The 19,753-nt window shown below is 38.9% G+C and overlaps 1 protein-coding gene across 1 annotated transcript in view; it reads left to right on the forward strand.

The window, feature by feature from the left end:
* The window catches only part of TNNI3K (TNNI3 interacting kinase), a 131,718-nt gene that overhangs the window by 28,274 nt on the left and 83,691 nt on the right, over window positions 1-19,753 (forward strand). Inside the window, exons 6-7 of the mRNA XM_068952594.1 lie at window positions 965-1,062; window positions 3,629-3,739. Coding sequence (XP_068808695.1) covers window positions 965-1,062; window positions 3,629-3,739 — 209 coding nt within the window. The remainder of the gene's footprint in view (window positions 1-964; window positions 1,063-3,628; window positions 3,740-19,753) is intronic.

Consider the following 19,753-nt stretch of genomic DNA (forward strand, 5'->3'; position numbering starts at 1 on the left):
AGGGAGGACCTGATCCTGCACTATTGAAAGTCAATTGGATATTTACTCTTAATTTAAGAGAGTGCAGGATCATATCCAAAGATGACATCAGTGGTTAGTAGCATTAGAGCAATTGGTGGGATTACTAAGAGGAGGTTTAAGAAAACGTGTGGTGTGAGTTGCATCCTATATGTGAACAGTTCAAGGAGGGAGAGAAGGTATTAGACTCACTACTGCACTTATTTACTGTCCTAGGTATTCAGAAGGCAGATACAATTTTTGAGATCATCATGTTGCATAAGAAAGGTAGTAAAGCTACTTGTCCATGCTGAGATTCAGTAGTGTCCCTAGAAATTACTGTTCCTGTAACGTTGTGTCGAACAGCAGAGCAGTGCTTCAGCTCTCAAAAGGAGAAAAAAGTGAGAGTCTGAGAAACTAGAGGTTGTTAAATTGTCTTTCAGTTTACGGAGTTCTTTGCAATATAGTCCAGATGTTAAAAGAGGAGATTGTTTCTTTAGAAGTTCGACTGTCTCTAACAAATCCTTCTTATTGAGATGTGAACAAACAGCGAGTAAATACAGGGCCAGATCTACTCTCCCAGTGAATAAGGAGATAGTCCCTAATGCTCAAGGATCTAGGATGCAGGGTCCCATTCTGAGGATGTCTGCATATTTCTTATGACTTGCCTCAGCTCAGCAAATCACTTACCCATTTGTCTTTGCTTTCAAACTCAGCTAAACGCTTCTTCGTGCTAGCCAAGCAATTCTAAATCTCTGTAATGCAGAAAGTTACAAGAAGTCATCAATGCGTTTTGAATCACGTAATTGAGGATAAAAGTTTCAAGATGTGATCTTAGCTACAAGAAGTCCATATATTTGTGGTTACTTGCCAAGTGTTTAACTGTTATGGGAAGCTCTTTTCTCATTTACTTCATTTGCATGCCCTTTTCTGTAAATGACTTTGATATACAATTTTTATTCTAAAGGTAACAAATCACATATTAGAACTCTTATGCTAAAAGGACTGCGCCCATCCAGGTTAACACGGAATGGATTTACAGCTCTGCACTTGGCAGCTTATAAGGTAAATTATTATAAAGGAAACTGGTGCAATCAGAACTCAGGAGTTTTAGTTTTCTGAGCTCTCTAGCTGCTACTTCTAGTGAAAATATCTATAACATGTACAGTGCATAGGAAAATGACTATGAAGAGCCCATGCACAGGAAATCAGCATGTGTTTTTACACTGTCATCCATGAAAATATGACATTACTTTACAAATATTGATTAAATCATGTGTCGCAACTCAAGAGAGAGGAGTACTCTTTTTGCTATTATAACTCTTAATAGAAATAATCTCAAAGGGCTTTATTTTACAATTTATTTTTTGCCTTTTTTTTTATTCCTCAAGTTTTACATTCAGCTGCAATATTGATTTTCTTCACTACTATATTTATTTATTAAGAACCAACCAGTAGCAAGGATATAATGGCCTATAGTTATAGGCCTATAATTATCCTGTAAAGCTCTCATGGTAGCTAGCATTCTAATTTGTTGTAGGTTCAGAGCTGACAGAAGCTTAGGTTAGACAGAAGGTTGGAGCTGGTAGAAGGTTAGGCAGGTTGCCACCTATGTCATGCCAAAGCCTTCTCATGATCACAGTGATATTTCTCACCCTATATTGTGAGAGAATACTGATATGATAGATGGTCCTGAAACCAAATAACCAATTCCAGTTACAGCAGGAATCATCACAGCCACAGTAGTTCTCCTCAAAAAGAAGAGGGGAAGGTTTGCCTTTTATTTGGTGCAATAATCAGATGATTAGAAGATGCGTCCGGGATGAAGAAGGCCAAAGTCTCTCTTGAAGAAAATTGAAATTCGTCCTGCCAGTCAGCAAGCTGTGGCTGTCCTGGAGTGATTGTACATTCATCTTTCCTGTTGAAATGAACTGGAGGGTCATTAGGTCAAGGAGAGTGAAAGGAAAGTGTAGCATCAGCTGAATAGTGACAGTATTCCCTGGGATGTATGACATACAGTTGTGAGTATTGTTTGTTTGAGGAAGGCGCCAGACCCTAGATGGCCAACGCAGCAGTGTTTTAGCTATGGTAAAGGGAGATGGGAGTGGAAAGGAAGAAGAGAGGATGTAAGGAGCAGCTTTTGTAATTTTGTCTGAAGGTGGGAAGAAAAAGGTACAAAAGAAAAAGGTCCAAAGGTACAAAGAAAAAGGTCCAAAGTTTGCTATGGACCAGCTAAGCCGGTTCCCTGCTAAGGGTGCTGGATGTCTTGAATCCTGTGATTAGATATCTAAACTTGCCCCAGGTATGTGTAGAGAGCTGAGCGAGAAACAGGCTGAAGTCTCCATCATGAAGCAAGATACCTAAAAGTTATGATGCCATGGATTGCAATGTCTTATGCTTGACAAAATCCCCGGCTTAACTGGCTGTACTTTCAACGTAAGCTACTTTTTCTCTCCTAATTATGATAAGAGGACCATTTCCTATTTCTTGCATTATTTCCTGTAATTCTTATGCTAGTTTAATTTTACGACCTCCAGTCCATTATGCCACCAACTACCATGCTTCAAGACCTAAAACTATTTGATAGTAAGAGAGAGATAAAGTTGTGCTATCTGTTATTATCAAAGAGAAATTGCTAATATCTCCTGGAAATAGGAAAACCATTTCGGTATGAACAAATGTTGTGCTTTCACAGACATGCTTTCACAGCTTCTTCTCTGGCATTGATTCGTTTCTGACCAGAACTGCTTCAGTATCTATTCGCAAGGAACAGAGAACTATGAGAAAGGTTGGAGCTTTAGGGTCTCTTTTGCCCTTATGTTGTGTGCATTTCTGCTCAGCAGACACTGAATATGAGTTGGAGAAGGCTTATCCCTGGGCTGCCCTGAATAAACATTTTAAGAGCTGCGGTTGGTGCAGTTAGAAGAAACGATGGTGAGAAAGATGGCCTAACCTCTTCCATTAGCTCTGTCGCTGCCCCCAGGCAAATCTTTTCACTTCTCCATGCTTAATTTCACTACTATTGGTAAAGGAGAGTTTACAAGGACAGTTGTACTGCTGGGTATTGTGACTCTTAATGTATTTTCTCAAATTAATTTTTAATACTATAATTGATTATATCCATTGCTAGTGTTATACCTGGAAGAAGTGATAGCAATACTTCTGTGCATGACAGCAAAGAAGTAAAATAATATGAAAAATAAGCTCATAGTTCAGAATTTAGCTTACATCCTGTTTATTTATCTAGGGAAGTCATCAAGTACCTTCTTCTATGTTTGACAGTGTATTTGTTTCGACATTTAAACGGTTTGTATGAGCACTTAATAATGGTTCAGAGACTGAGTGATCTTTCAAAATATCATAAAATCGGAAAGAGCAACCATTTTAGAAAGATACAGGCTTCAGGATAGCTAGAGAGAGGCTTCTGGTGTCCAGGACAACCTTCCTCTCCAATCCTTCCCTTGCACTCTTATGTTCCTGCTGTCATGAACCTATATATAATCCCTTTGCTTGAGTAGCAGCAGTGTAATAGCTGGGGAGGGATGGACCTTTGTGGCTCTGTTAGGCTCCCTCCCTACAGTTGTTAGATCTGTATCACAAAAATAACATGATTTGTATTCACATCTTTTAGGATAATGCAGAACTCTTAACAGCACTGCTGCATGGTGGAGCTGACATTCAGCAAGTTGGGTATGGAGCTTTGACAGCCCTTCACATTGCTGCAATAGCGGGTCACCATGAGGTATGCTTCTCTTTTTCTGTATAGAAAATGATGTGGGTGCTAATGTTCATCATGCCGTTTTATTTCAGACTGATACCAATCAATGCAAAACTCATAACTGGTTTATTATAGCTAAATTTTATTTACTGATTTTTGTGCCTTTGGGGAAAACCGTGTCTGTGCCTATGTTTTTACACTGAATGGACCTGTACAAAGGGTCTAGATCTGTTTGTACTTATCTTTATACAATTATCTTTAAAGTTTTGGAAACAAATAGCTATTTAGCTATTTAATAAAGCAATATTGTTTTCTAAATGTCAAAAGTGTTAACTAATAGATGCATGATGAAACACACTCACCCATGGGACTATTTCCTGAATCTGGATACGTTGGAAGGCTTCCAGATATGGTCCCTGTTCCCTGAGCGAAAGGAACCCCATAAATTTTATTCCATCTTATAGATCTCAGAGCTCAGCCTCACAGCTCTGTGGTTCTTACTTTGGGAGGGGACAGAGGTTCACAGTTTAGAGCTATGTGACACTTCATAACAGTGCAGAGAAAACTATTGTCAGAGTAAGTCACTTGTAGTGTGAATCTCAAATATCCACATTGATGGGTCTTGAATGGATTGGAGACTCCCATCTCCAGTTTTTTTCCTAAAAAGTCTTTCTCCTGGGGAATGGAGGAAGGGAGGAATGAGATTCCATAGAATACTGTAATCTTTGTCTAAACATGCTGTTGGGTATGAGTCTGTTTTTCTAGCATTTACCACCTTAGTTCAGGCATTTCACACATCATCTCATTTCTATCACCCTGGCAACAACTCACTTATTGTAATTTTTTTATTTTTTTAGTCTCTTGAAGTATTTAATACTAGTTGTGAAAAATTACCTTGATAATGAAGGATTTATGACTGTAAGCATTCCTGAATACAGGTACTTCACTTTTTAGCTCCTTTGGGCCCATTAAGCAAACAAAGATTTTATCCTCTGCTTGGGTAAAAGCTTTGACTTATGCAGAGAGCTGGAGACAGAAACGTTAGATGCCTTTAGAGAGAGATAACCAGCAAGGAATTCAAGAATGAATAAATACAAAGAAGGAAATACAGACGATATTAATAACTACATTTAAGCCATGAATTCATTTGTGCATCTCACATAGACTCATAAATTCACTTCAAATATAACAGTTTGGCTGGATGACTGGAACAAAATGTGTGTGCAGTTTTGGACAGAAGAGAGGAAACTGTCTATATGTACCCAGCAAGAAAGAACTCCCAAGTTACAGTGGTCACTGAGCTTATTGATGGAAACAAAGCTATATATTCTGCTACATTTTCAGTCAACCAGCACACACACACACACACGCACACACATATGCACAAACACAACACGCACACACACACACAATTTACTACACATATGAATATAGAAACTTTTACATAGCTATATATTAAAAGAGAGAAGATAAATTTATTTTCAAATAATCAGTTTTGTTGGGGAAATGATTGCTCTGTAGAAACTTTCTGTACTACCTTCAGGAAATCTGTCAGCATTTAAGTACTTGAACTGAGAAACTATGAGGCCAACTGCTGATGTTCAGCTGAGGAAAGATGGTACTTCTTTATTTATGGCAGTTTAGTTTTTCTGTCTTTATCTTATTGCTTCTGTTTAGTCTGAGGAAATCATCAGATCTGTGGGTTAGTAACAATATGCCAGATTTTCTACTGTATTTAGACTCTCAACGATGCAGACAGAGCCTTACTGGTATTTGCTGTCAATATTTTAACTTCCAATGAAATTAATTACATATTTAAACTACTTTGAAACCTCTGAAAATTGCACCAGGTGCCCTTCGCAATTTTTTGCTCTTAATACCTTTGAGAATTTCACCTTATGTGTTAACATATATAGAGAGAGAGACAGTAAATGACAGGCCTCAAGGCTCTTTGTAGTTTATGGAGACTGATAGAAATAATGATATCAACAGTAGAGTAGTCACTGGGAGATTAAAGCTGTGCTTTTCAAATCCAGGTCTGAACAGCTTGCACTCCAGCACATTTGCAAGTGCCATAAGGACTGTATACCCTATTAAATTTTCTACAACAGCACATGCTGTTTTCCACAGCAGCCTCACTGCAAAAGGCTGCTTAATAGAACAATGAGAGTGAAACAGGCAGAGATTTAGTGGGAAAACATTTTTAGCACTAGTTAGTACGATGAGCATGGGGTAAGTCACAGGGTGGGGAGAGGTACCATCAATGTAAAAGTTGTGCCCACTTCTAATGGAGAAGTATATCATGCTGTTTCACCCTCTAAAGGCTGTACTTTGTTTGCTGTGGACGTTTCCCAGGTTTGTGGGCCAGCAGGAAGCACTGAGGAGACTGGTGAATCTAGCTTTACATTACAGCCTTCAAACTGGTTTCAAAATGAGAGTGACTTCAAAAGATGTTTGCACTTCTTGGTTAAGGCAGGATGCATAAAGATACAATTGGCGATAACCTTGCATTGCCTCTGGAGTCTGTGTATTGGATAAACCGAAAGAAGGTTAAAACAATTTACGGGTGGTCACACCAAAGAACTCAATTAAAAAGCTGTTAGTCTTCAGTGTTTAAGCCAGCAGCTCCATTGCAGCTCAATTCCAGCTCAGTTTGCAGCGTCTGTTTAAGTCTGTGAGGGAGGAAGCACATTAACAGAGCAAGCTGACAATTTATATCTTGAAGTTTGACTTTTCAGGTGAAAGGGCTAGGCTGCTCTGTGTGTCTGAGCATAAGCAAAGCTGAGAGTAGGAGGGGATGTGGGTGTTCACTTTGTAGCGTTACATCCCTGAACTCACAAGGCATCGTGTCATTCCCTTCATTAATCAAGTACACATCCAGATCTTCTTATTCACTCAACAGAAATCCTTCCTTAGGTATCTTGTTACTAAAAAACAAATATGAAACCACTGTATCTAATTGCTTTGTTCGAGAATTGTAATGGAGATGTTAACAGGAGTCTTAACTCTTAAATGATCTCTATATCTTTTATGGAGTATGTATTTAATGTTTTCTATGTGGAGTGTGTATCATTTGGTAATGATCTTCTGTACAAAATTACCTTTCACCTGGAGGAGGCATCACATTGTTAACACAGCTGGATATACTCATAAATGAAGTTACAAGGCTACAAATTAATACTATAGAACGTGTTACTAATAAAAGGTCTGTTAAAAATACTATTTATATAAGATAATATTTTCTGTTTTGTAGTAGGGATTTCCTCCTTATACCTAATACTTCTTATTTTAGTTTGTTTATTGGGAAAAGTTTGGTAGCTTGTTATTTCCTAAAAGAGCTATTCAGAATAAGTGCCTTGGTAGGTGAGCTTTTTTAGATTCTGTAAACTGTCATATTTGTAATGTATTGCACTGAGATCTGCTAGTTTGATACTGTGTGTCTGTTCTTGGCCAAATTGACTGTATGGGATTTTAGTGGAGGTTGAGGGTCATATTTTGTTAAACAGCCACAGGCTGTTTGAACATAGAGCCATAAACAGCTCTTTGTTCAAAGACCTGGGTGAGTAGAGCTGCTTAAATATCTACCTGAAGCAATGTCCTTGCCTTGCCAGCCCTGATGAGTACCTGATCACTCTGTTTTAGTATTGTGATGCCCAAGAAAAGGTGTTTAGATCAGCTTCATATTTCTTATTAAAGGTGGTCATTGTGAATTCTTCAGTAAATCGTCTTTACACTCTAATATATGTAATTTTTATTAATGATGATATGGAAGAAGCTACTGTGCCATACCTATGTAAAAGTGGAAGAGGGTCATTAATCTGCTGAGCCTCTGGACTTAATAGCTGTCCAGAGCTGCGGCAGTTGATTTGTCACCCAGCGATGTTTGTTTAAGGTATGGACTGAAGCAAGCGCTCTCTTAATTGAGATTTTGGACTTACTAGAGTTTGCTTTTGGGAGTTTTGTTAAAAGAAATTAAACTATGAACTGTGCACACAGTATTTTATGATATAGTAAGAACTGTGTGGTACTGTACTGTACCACCTTCTAGAATGCACATATTGATCTAGTTCACGCCATCTTGGGGGACTACGCTGCCTTCGCTTTCATGGAAGTCCCTTTGGGAATGAACTTACTGTGTACAGAAGTGCATCTTAGTAGTGTTCTCTGGTGGAGAATTCACCAGTAAGAAAATAGTGCGCTTCCAAGGGCAGAAGGCAAGAGAGTCAACTTGAAGTTAATATTATTTCAAGTATTTCAAGGGAGCAGTATTATTTCAAGGGAGCAGTCTGTGTTTTCAGCTGTAAAGCAAGTGCTATATCAGATCATAGGTGATATACTGAGTACTCTTTCTGCTTCTGAAAGACAAAAATGAAATAAATAGCAAAAATTGTTTCATATTTGGTAACTACTCAAAAGTAAACAAGAAGCAAATGTTTTGGAGATAATGAACACATGTCTGTATTCATGGAAAACTGCACAAGATCATTTGAAGAAATCTGCCTTGTACACAGCATCACTTCTTGGAGACTCCTGCAGTTTGCTTTTTCTGCAGTGGGTAAAAGTTTTCTGCTTTTTCTCTGGGTTGCAGAAGTTTTCAGAGAACAGTGTCCACTGAGCCATTCTCTCCCTCTTGCCCTCTCCCAGCTAAGGACTGTGAGGGTATAAAACAAGGGTGAGCCTGTGAACCTTCAGTTCCTGTCTAAGATTCAGAAACTCAGGTCAACAACTGTCCTGAATAATTTTCTCATTGATTTCTCTGTTTTCCTGCCCTTTCAAATAATCTTTTTATTTTGAGTTGGTGAGTTGGAGTGTCAGTACATATTTCTATAATTATTAAAAGCCAGAAGGCCACCGTAACTTCTGGGCAAAGCAAAACAACAGATTCTGAGATTATGAGATATCCAGCTCTGTTCCTCATGTGTGAGGTGGCTCGAGATGCGAAAAGTTATGTTGTGAGCCTACTATTTACCTACTATTTACCACAGAAAATTTTATTACCTGGGCTTAATTTTTTTCCTGGCTGGAATGCCAATTTAATCTTCCATCCTAATCAGCTGCTGAGAGAAGTGAACAACATGTATACAGAGAGAGGAGCAGAGCATGCTTCGTACGTTTATGCATGCACAGAAGCTCGGAACGATTTTGCTGAGTAGTGAGATATTCTTTATGTTTCAAAGTAAATTACATTTACTCCCACTTTATGGTTCTCTTTACAATGACAGGAAATGTAAGAAATAAAACACAGGGAGAATCAAGACTAAAATACGGAGCACAAATGTTGCTTGATGTATTGCATCTAGTACAGAAGTTCAGTTAAATGGAAATCCTGAAAGGGCCAAGTAAATTAAGTAGCGTAAGCAAACCGACAGTCCCTACCTCACAGTAAAGCACTGTAGCAGCGAGTGTCCTAGAAAGCTAAAACCCTTTCAAGTACACCTATGCTGTTTGTGCCCTTCGGGGAGAGTGCCGCTTTTGATGTCTGCGAGTTTTCTGCCAGGCTGTACTAGAGCTGCTGTTGACTGGTTAATTGCTCTCCTTAAGATCAATGTTCACATAAAAGTACCTGAGGCTCGCCCTAAGTTTGTATCCTAGCCTTTATTTCTGGAGACTTACTGGCTTTGGTAACATCTAAAAGCGTTTTCAGTGCTTTGTAGTAGAAGGTTGATGACCTCTTTGGTAGTGTTTATTTTGCTTAGCAGGCAACACTGAGCTCTGTGAGACATCTGTGTGTGCAGTTTTGTACTGTACTTATCATACTATGCATAAAGCACTAAATTCACTGAGCAGTATTAAACAGAAATCCAGCTAACCAATACTGATGGCAAAATTGAAAATTTCCTGTAGTGTAAATTCTCAGGATGTCTTCCACAGAAGTGTTAAGATGCCTTACATCAGATACCTTTTGTTCTGCATAAGGTTATTTATTGTCGATGGAGAAGTCGCCTGTCCTCCAACCATACTGAGACTGACCAGTAAATAAAATTGTTTGTGATAAAGCTGGCCCCAAGTTTGCAGACTGTGGTAGGTACTGCCATCATAGTAGGCAAAGCGACTGTAGTGCATTCATTGAAAACGCAAAGGTTTATGCATTTCCTAAGGAGCTGTGAAGTGATTAGGAGTTACGAAGTTTAGGAACTTTAAAAAAAAAAAAAACCTCTTATCTTAACTCTCTATCTCAACTGTAGCCAATGTAATGAATGACTGTTTCATTCAATCTCAGGTTTCTACATGGTTGCATAATATGTTACTTTCATATTATTAAGGCACTTGGGTCGCTTCTTTTTCAGTTTTTGGGAGATTTTACATTATGATTATAATAGTCATGCGTCTGTAAAATCTGTAGTGCAGGTCAGTCCTTGTTTTCAGATAACTTCATCCCAAAGTCTGATTTTGTTCCGCTTTCAAAATGATCTATTTTGTTACCCTGTACATTTCTGGACCTGTCAATCTTTTGAGTGCAGTAAGTGAAAAGGAGATGGAAGATTCTTATATGATCTATCTTTAATACAATCTTTTAACTGTTTGTACAAAAAGTGGTGTGATAGCTACCAAAGATGTTTGATGTGACAGTATCCCGTCCAAGTTGACTGGAAATATTGCTTGACAGTACTTTCTAGCAGATATCTGAAATATTAAAAGACAGGCATGTTGACATGTCAGACAGTATGCAAGAAAGCACGGAGACCAAGTTCCACAATGTGATGCACTGGCTTCTAGTGATGCCGGGTATACACAGTGGCCAAACAGCCCAGAGTCTGACCACCAAAGAGTCAGGTGAAACTTTCTCTCTTTTTGCTTATGGCTGAAACCATCTCTCTTTCTCCTAGAACACCAGAACCTTGCCAAATCAAATTTAGTTCTGAATTTAGTCAAACTTCAGCAGATAACTATCTTATATTTGTAAAAGAGGTGGTATTTGTAAGGCTTACATGCAGGTATTTAACTCTAAACATCATTTAGTGATCCAAGGTACCTGTTTCCTACTTCTAAAAAACATATATCCTTTACTATCCCTCAGTATGTTTAGGTGTTGTGAAACAACCAATCTACTAGTTGCCTTGGAGTTTGGAAATTCCTATACACTTAATTTTGGAAACACAGTAAGTTCAGTCTTTCTTTACAGATCTTGTGTGGGCAAGCGTTCAGCATCCTCAAATCTCATTGCAAGGCTATGAAAGATGATAGATATGATGGAACCTACATGAAGAATCTGTGCCAGTCAAGCAGATACAAGAGCTCACCGAGCTTTCTAATCCTCGGATGAGGGGAGGTCCTGGGATTTAGATAAAAATAAAGGACGTATGTAAAGGATAATAAAAAAGACACAGAGAGCAATATAAAAGTTAGAGCTACTCACCAGAGAACAGGCATATTAAAATAAAAATAATGAGAAACAGATTTTGGTTAAAAATAAGACCCCTTATATTGTGTTGATTATACAGAGACAGTCTGAAAACAGAAATAATTTATTCAGACTTCCAGAGTGCTTGGAAAGAAGCCTTCATGTTAATTAGCCACACAGAGGGGAACACCCCGTCCCACTCATTGACATCAAAACGACCAGGTTTTAATGCTGAATTATGTTAAAAGCCAGGTTCTCACTCCTGAATGTGAAGGAACCGTTATGTTTGTAATTGCTATATTTTCAAAAGCAAACATATTTTAGTATTTATGTACTACTTGAAGAAAAGTAAATTTCTGTACTACTGCAATATATGTAAATAGACACATACGTAGAATATGAACCAGTACTGAATTTGGACTAAGAATTTAGGCCATTGTCACTGATTGGCTTACACTGCTAGCGCAGAAAATGCTGTACTTTGAAACTAGAGCCATTCATCCCTAACAAAGACAGCTTTCTGCTATCATTCCTTTCATTTTCCTTTTGTGTTCCTCCTACGTTTCTGTCTGCGTTTCCTTCCAGAGCTGAGAAGACTGAGGTTCCAATCTTGCAGTGCCCTCTTCTGTAATGTAGAATCATAAAACTGGGGATAAATATTTTTAATAACATTGCATTTCCATAGAAAAATAAAGAGATATTACAATATAATGTGTAGAGGGTGTAGAAAACACTGACTAAATGCATACTTCTGAGCAGAACATTAGAACAGAGGAAGAAATAACTGGGAAATACAAGTACTCTGCAGTGGGGTTCAAAGTTATTTTTTAAATGTCTGGACCTTGTCCCGTAAACGTCAAAAGAAGCCCTGCTCTTTGTTTCACGGCTTCAGCTCCAACTGAAGTCACAGAAAAATGGGGACACTCCACATCTTAGAGGGATATTTAAAAAGATATCACTTATCACAAACCGTTTTGAAAAGCCCCATTATTCCTTCTTTAGTAATGATCAGATCATTATCAGAAATATTCTCCATAGATGGAGTGGAATTCTGTACAGCTCATTTGGCTCATCTGCTGCTTTGGGGACTGAAGAACTATAGTTCAAATTCAAGCTTTTTCTTTCCTTGCTTATGTAATTGAAATTGTCACTCAGCTGAGACTTTCCTCGGCTAGATTAGTTTATTTTATCCAGAATTTCAATAATATTCATGGAAATATGGAATATTTGTTTAAAAACTCTGAAAATGCAATAAATTTAAGAAAGAGAAAATAGATTTTTTGACATATCCCTAATTCTAATAAGATAGATAATTACTTCTACTTACTGAAGAGTTAGCCTATGACTTTTGCTCCATCTCCACACCTGAAACCACTAAGGTAATCCCATCTATAAAAAGAGGGTACTGAAGGCCATCAGCATAAATGAGATATTCCAACTCATTTGAGTTAGTGTGGTGTATAAATATTTCATCTGCTCTATAATTTAATGTCATATTTTACTTTAACAAAAATATGCTGTTTGCTTGTTTTGTATACTAACAGAACTTAGAGCCCTCAATGGGAAGAATGAAAAAATAGTGAAAACGTACAAAATAAGCTAGAAACCATGTTAGAGACATTACCAAATAGGTTTAATAAATCTCTCATTAAGTCTGATATTTTAAAAAAATTAACTATTTCCAGCCTAGCGAGGTCATTGCTAAATAAATAATGCATGTGCCTCATACACATTTATGTGTTATCTGGTATTACTGTGCTGGAAAACCAGTATCATTGCCTACTTCATTTTGTAAATTAAAGTTGTCACTTTCAGATTACCACCTACGAGGATGTGTGAACGGGACAGAGGGTTCCAGGCAGGATGATCCAGTGCTACTTAATTTTTGCCACCTGCCGACCTGAGAATGTGAAATGTGAATGTGTTTGTAACAAGGAACTGTTGTGGAAAAGGGAGTTAGTCCCAAGTTACGGATTTCATGTAGTAATAAATCCCTTTTCCTTTAAAAGTCATATGTTAAAACAATATGTTTGTCACCTCCTGTCCTCACTTGAATGAGTTTTACTGATAATAGGAGTTAAGTTTCATGAAGTCCCCATTTTCTTCTTCCATTCCCTGCATTTTATGCTAACGCTGCATCTTCTCAGCCCTTTCTCTTACCTGACACTAATTTTTCAGACTTTTACAGAATTATTCTAGAACCTGGAATCCAGAATTGATATAGCATTGACATTGCATCAGTATAGTTAACTGCACAAGCTGCAAGGTAATGGGAAGTCAAAGGTCATCTTCAAAATTTGCCTTTATCTGAAGATCTGGAAAATGACAAAAAGGACTGGAACTCATGTTTTTTTCAGTCCATAGCCATTTTAACAGCTACTGACAAATTGTCCAGACTGAATGAAATGAAGGAAGCTTTGTGCAGCCCAGGAGTGGAAGAATCTCTGGCTTAGAAGCATTTGGGTTGGATTTGATTCTCTTCCTCTTTTTTAATTTTTTGAAACTAATTCACCTGTTCTTAGACCCTAACTATAAATAAACATATCCCTAAGAGCAGATGCAAATTACTTTCTTCCATGCTGTACATGTTTAAACTAGTGTAGAACTCACTCATGTTAAATCAAGTGTGGTAGCTTTGATTTTTAAATCAAGCTGCGGTAGCTTTGAAGTGGAGCTCCCCAAGATATCGTCAATGGAATATCTGGCACTTTGAGAGAAAAAGGGCAGGGAGCGCAGCCACGGCACAAATCCAAATGGACCCAGTTCAGCTTAGGAAAGACCATCAGCTCACATCCATTATTCTTTGCTTGTGAAAAGTAGATCCCAAACTATAAGGCAATTTCATGTATAAGGCAGTTTCATGTAATTAGTCACCTAGAAGTCATCACTGTTGCTCAGGGTAGGATCAAGCATAGGAAAATAATTTGATGCACTGTCAAGGTGGGACATTGACCCTGTGGCTGTCTAGATGAAAAAAGAAATTTATTCTAGTTGATTTTGCTCATTGTATAATTGAGGAACAAGGGAGGAAAATTAGAGAGCAAAATCCATGTCACAAAGACACTCTTCCTTCCCTTTACCACAGCAAACAAGGCTGTTTCACAGCTTCAAGGAGTAGATGGTGTTGAGTCAGATGAGGTATCATCCAGCAGATTATGGTTCACATCCGCCTGCCACCCTTTCAGCACATGGTGAGTTGGAGAGAGAATCAGTACTGCATGTTGAAGGGGAGAAGGTGGCAAGAGGATAGGGACTTACTTGGATGGAGAGGGAAAAGATAGGGATTCAGAGGACAAGAATGGGTGAGAGGAGCTGGCAGGAAGCAAAGGCAGTGTCTGTGAAACCTATTTAAAAAATACTTGTCAGTTCAAAGGCAGTTGGACATAATTATATTTGAGGATTTGGATCTTAGGTATCTGATTCTTTAGGATTTTCAGTAGGACTAAAATTCTATAATTACTTTAGTTTTAATAGTATTAGTGAAAATGAATGTTAATGAAACTGTGTCACTTAGGCACTTTTGAACGTTCTGTCCTAGGTGGCTTCACAGACACTGAGGAAGTCTTCAGCCCAGCCACGACATGTTTGGCAAACACAACTATAAAAGTGTTGAACTGTGGCTCATTGAAGGAGCTTTCATTAGCTTAATGGTGCTAACTTGTCTGAAAACAGTGACAGCTGTTTTACTCCCTGAGAATAACCTTTGCAGCAAATTTGTGCATGATCCATATTTAAGCTAAACGTCAAAATAAATGAGACCTTTTAGAACTGCAGTACTACTACTATTGTTAAATTCATGGTGATCTCTTTGCCCAGAAAAGTTGCCTTTAATAATATTGCACAAAAACATTTAAACTATTTTATGTGCAGCATCTGCTGATATTAGCAAAACATGAAAAAATCCAGTTCAGCTACTCTTTAGCAAAAACAATCCTGGAGAGAGCATTATATTTCCAGACACCTGCATCTTTCATGATCGATTTTTTCTGTAATCTGTGTTTTATCTGATTGGAATAGCTAAGAAGGAAAAAAAAAAAGAAAGCTTATCGCTGGTCTGACATGTGTCCTTATGTCTTACAAGAGAGAATATATTAAACATTTCTTTAAACATTAAACTTTCCCTTAGAAAGACAATTGTCTTTCATCAGCAAGTTGTATTTAAAACATTCAGAAAGCTCTTTAGAAGTTTCTTAATTCAGTCTCACCAGGGTTTATTCTAAAATTCTTAGAGTTGTACTAATTTTGTGCAAAGACACTTTGCAGGACATGACTGATCATACCCACCTTTGCTAAATTAGAGAGAATTGGGCAAATGCTTGGCACTAATCTTCTTTTTTTTTTTTTTATTTTAATAGCTTAATTAATAAAGGAACTCTGAAAACCATGACAGATTCTTTAGATATTTTAGCACAGGACTCTACGGAAGTTAGCACGGGTGCAAATGGCTTAATTGTTGAAGTTGTTTTTCTTTAATTTTATCTACTAAAAAGTCAATAATCATTTATTTTATTTTCTTAGAGGAATTATTATCTCCTGCCCTTGTCCAAAAGATGAAGTCCTTACCTAATCTATCTTATGTTCTATTTTGTTGACTCCTTCTAACCTTCAAAGCATAGCTTAATTAATAGTTTCTCTTTGAAGTGAACATAATTGACTTGAATATTCAAAAAGCCTCTGAGTAAACCTGTCATAAAAGAACTTTAACAGAAATTATGAAATAAAAGAAAAAGTATTGTTGTAAATTAAAAATTGGTTATGCAAGGAAAAGGGCATAACCATTGCCCTCAGTCTACTGGCTGTGCCCTTGTTAACAGCCTTGGATGCTGTTGGCCTGTTTTGCTGCCGGGGCACATGGCTGGCCCAAATAACACGGCTCAAGGACAGGACTGCCCCTGGGTCTAACAAATATCCCCAGCTTGGTGTCATCTGCAAACATGAGGATTTACACTTCCATTACCTCATCGAGGGCTGTTGATAAAGTTAAACAGGACAGGTCGCAGTATAGACCGGCGATACTCCACTTGCTACAGGCCTCCAGATAGACCACAGCTCATTAATAGCTATCCTCTGAGTTCCAGCATCCGATCAGTTTTTTACCCCTCTAGTTTTGCACCCATCCAGACTGTAATGTCCCAGCTTGAATACAAGAATATTACGGGAGACAGTGTTGAAAACCTTGCTAAAATCGAGGTAAACGACATCAGCTGCGCTCCCTGCATCCACAAATCCAGCTATTTTATCATAGAAGACAGTGAGGTTGATCAGGCATGATTTGCCTTTAGTAAATCCGTGCTGATGGTTCCCAATCACACTGAGGCTTTGAGAGGTCAGAGATATTTCTTTTCCTTTTTTTTTTTTAATCTGGGCAATTATATTGACTGCAGACCTTGGCTGACTGTTGTCAGTTTTCAGATCTGTTGAGCCCCTACAACACCTACTAAAGTCAGCAAGAGCTGCTTTCTCTACAGCTTGAAAATTTCCCTCAGGTTAGGAGCTGCACCCTTAGTCATAGTCTGTCTCCTGAGGATAATCCTGAGGATTTCTTTTTGGTCTTTGTGTAAGTATTTCAAGCTCTTTTTGCATCAGAAGCTTTCCCCCTCTGCTTTTATACATCACTCCAGCATACCCCCCTACTTACAAAACCTGTGACAACTTTCAGTGTTTTCTAAGGTTCTGTTCTTTCTTAGAAAGATAGCTTCTCTGTGAAATGCTCAGGATTGTCTCTATCTCGCCATCTCGTCATTTACAGTTGAGTGGAGATTGTTTAACATGACTCACAAAATTCCTTTTATCAGGAGATCACAAAGTAGATGGCATGGTTGCCATTTGTACAGCCTGAAGAAAATACGTCAAAATTCATCTAGTTTTCTGTTTATCATCAGAAGTCGAACCACATTGCCCAACACAGTTTCTTCAAGCTCAAGTTTCTTGAAGCTCCACAGATTTGTAGGTGAATCTACATTTTGAATTCCAGCTTTCACAGATACTAAGAGGAGTCAGAGCTGTGGTCTTGTGCCTGTGTGTTACAGTTGCGTGCCTAAATTAAAATAAAAACTGATCCAAAGAAGTTTCATCCACATTCCTATAAAAGTTACCGGTCCAAACATCTCTTTTCAGAGTCAACAGCTACAGCTTTAGTTTAATAATAGAAATTTGCTCAAAAATGGTCAAAGTGAAGATGAAACACCTGAAAATGACCAGGCCATTAACTCACAGACTAATTTGCTCTGCGTTCCCCCTCTCTGTTTCACCATGTTACTAGTATACTGAAAATTCTTCAGACGTGGGATCCATGCTGGAGGGAGAAAGTTGTATTAGTCAACTGGTAACTCCATGTTCTTTTTTTACTGCCTGAACACATTAGCACTCCAGCAGTAAGTGCACATGATAAGACTGTTACTGAGCTGATCTTCATCTGATATAAAAGTAGGCAACTTCTCTAAAGATCTCAGGGGATCTTTCATAGTAACTCCACTTACTATGAGAGAGGCAAACTCTTCTTCGAGATGCGTAGCAAAAGGATGACAGCAAAAGGATGCACAACAAATGGATGTCATCACACACAAGATATAGGAAGGGAAATTCTGACTATGAATAAGGGGAAAAAATCACAGTGAGAGTGGTACAGCACTGAAGCAGGCTTTCCAGAGAGGATGCCAAGCCTCCATCCTTGGAGATAATTAAAACTCCACTGGACAAGGCCCCAGGCACCCTGACCTTTGAAATGAGTCCTGCTTGGATCAGGAGGATGGACTAGAGACCTCTGGAGGACATTTCCAATCTAAGTCATTCTATGATTCCTTCTCTCCAGTTCTTTTCAACTGTAAGCTTTACTTTACCTGGGGCTGACCGGCTGGAAAGCAGCTTTGCAGCAAAAGACCTAGGAGTCCTGATGGGCAGCAGGCTGAGCCAGCAGGCTGAGCCTGCGCTGCCAGCAGGTTAAGGGAGGTGATGATTCCTCCCTATTCATCACTGCTGAGACCACATCTGGAGTACTGTATCCAGGCCTGGGCTCCCCAGTACAAGAGAGAGATGGACATTCTGCAGCGAGTCCAGAGAAGGCTACAAAGTTGATTAAAGGATTGAAACATCTGTCATATGAGGAGAGGCTGAGGGAGCGGGGACTGTTTTGCCCGGAGAAGAGAAGGCTCGGGGGGTCTTATCAATAAATACCAGATGGAGGAGCTAAACAGATAGAGCCAGACTCTTCTCAGTGGTGTGCAGTGAGAGGACAAGAGGCAATGGGCACAAAATTTGATTTGGAATATAGAAAATTTCAACACAGGAAATTCCACTTATAAAATAAGAAAAAGGTTTCTTTACTGTGAGGGTGGTAAAACACTGGAACAGCTTGCCCAGAGAGGATGTGGTGCATCCATCCTTGGAGACTGGGCAATATTCACAACCCAGCTGGACATGGCCCTGAGTAACCTGCTTTAGGTGATGCTGCTCTGGGCAGGGAGGTTGAACTACACGATCTCCAGGGGTCCCTTCCAGCCATGATGATTTTGTGATTCTGTATCAGCAACAGAGCCTAGCCGTGGATGCCCTGAATACACCAGGATACTGTTCATCTCCAGGATAGCATTCACTCATCAGTCCTCTTCCCACTGCCAGCTCCCACCTGCTTCCTTGCCACTGTGCTGGGAGTTCTTGCGTTCCTAGAGCAATACCACAGGCGTCAAAGACAAGCTTCAGCTGTTCATGAGACGTGTTTGTGATCTAACTCACAGATGCTGCTCACTCTTTAGCCACTTCCCATCAGAACTGTGTCAGTCCCTGCCTAGAGTGCTACCAGGATATTTTAGCTTCTGGAGAATAAAATCTGGTAAAGAAGGTTGACATTCCCTATCATTTCATTCATACCTGAGAGGTGCTGAAGAGCAATTCCACACGACAGATGAAAACAACAACCTTCACCTCCCCAAGTCTGTCTTCAAGAAAAGAGATTGCAATGCTTAGGTCCATCAAGAGCCCTTGCAATGCTTAGGTCTATTTTACGATGTGCTGAGCACCTTTATATCCTGTTGAAGCCCTTAGATTTTGAAAAAACAGAAATGGCCCTACAGTGCTAGTTCTGGGGAAGCTTACAGCTGATATCATAGTGAAGCAGTTAAAACTAATGTGAACTAGACAAACTTCAGTTATGTCAGGTCATGGGTGTTATGCAGAAAATGCATTCAGTCAGTCACCTGGAAAAAAACATATTTCAGTTCAAACTGTGTAAAGAAACAATCCCTGAACATTAATGTTGCTTAGTAACAGGTCTTAGTTCTTTAAGTATTTGAGAATGACATGGATTTAAATGACTGGCACCATTGTTGCATGTGTGAAATGAGTTGTATTCTCAGCTTAGATAGTACTTAACAGAAATGCACATCATCTGTCACAGCTGGCATTAGCTGGGACCATCAGTGGAAGTCTCAATAGGGAGGTACAGATGCGAATAGCATAGCATCTGAGCTAGCTTTTCTCCTTCCTTGTGATTCCTTCAGATTGCTAGGGGGGCATGCTGGGAGGTGATTTCCCTGTTGCTATCCATGCTGTGAGTGATCTGCAGTCCAGCACCTTTCATCTTCATTAGGCTTAAGAATTAGCATTCACCAAAATGATATGTGGAATGACTCAAGTAATACATGGTGCAACCCTTTAGCATGCATGAAGACTCCCTTGTACTTCAAAAAAATTAGCAGCTC

The sequence above is a fragment of the Struthio camelus genome, chromosome 8 (genome assembly GCF_040807025.1).
Source record: "Struthio camelus isolate bStrCam1 chromosome 8, bStrCam1.hap1, whole genome shotgun sequence".
Lineage (NCBI taxonomy): Eukaryota > Metazoa > Chordata > Aves > Struthioniformes > Struthionidae > Struthio > Struthio camelus.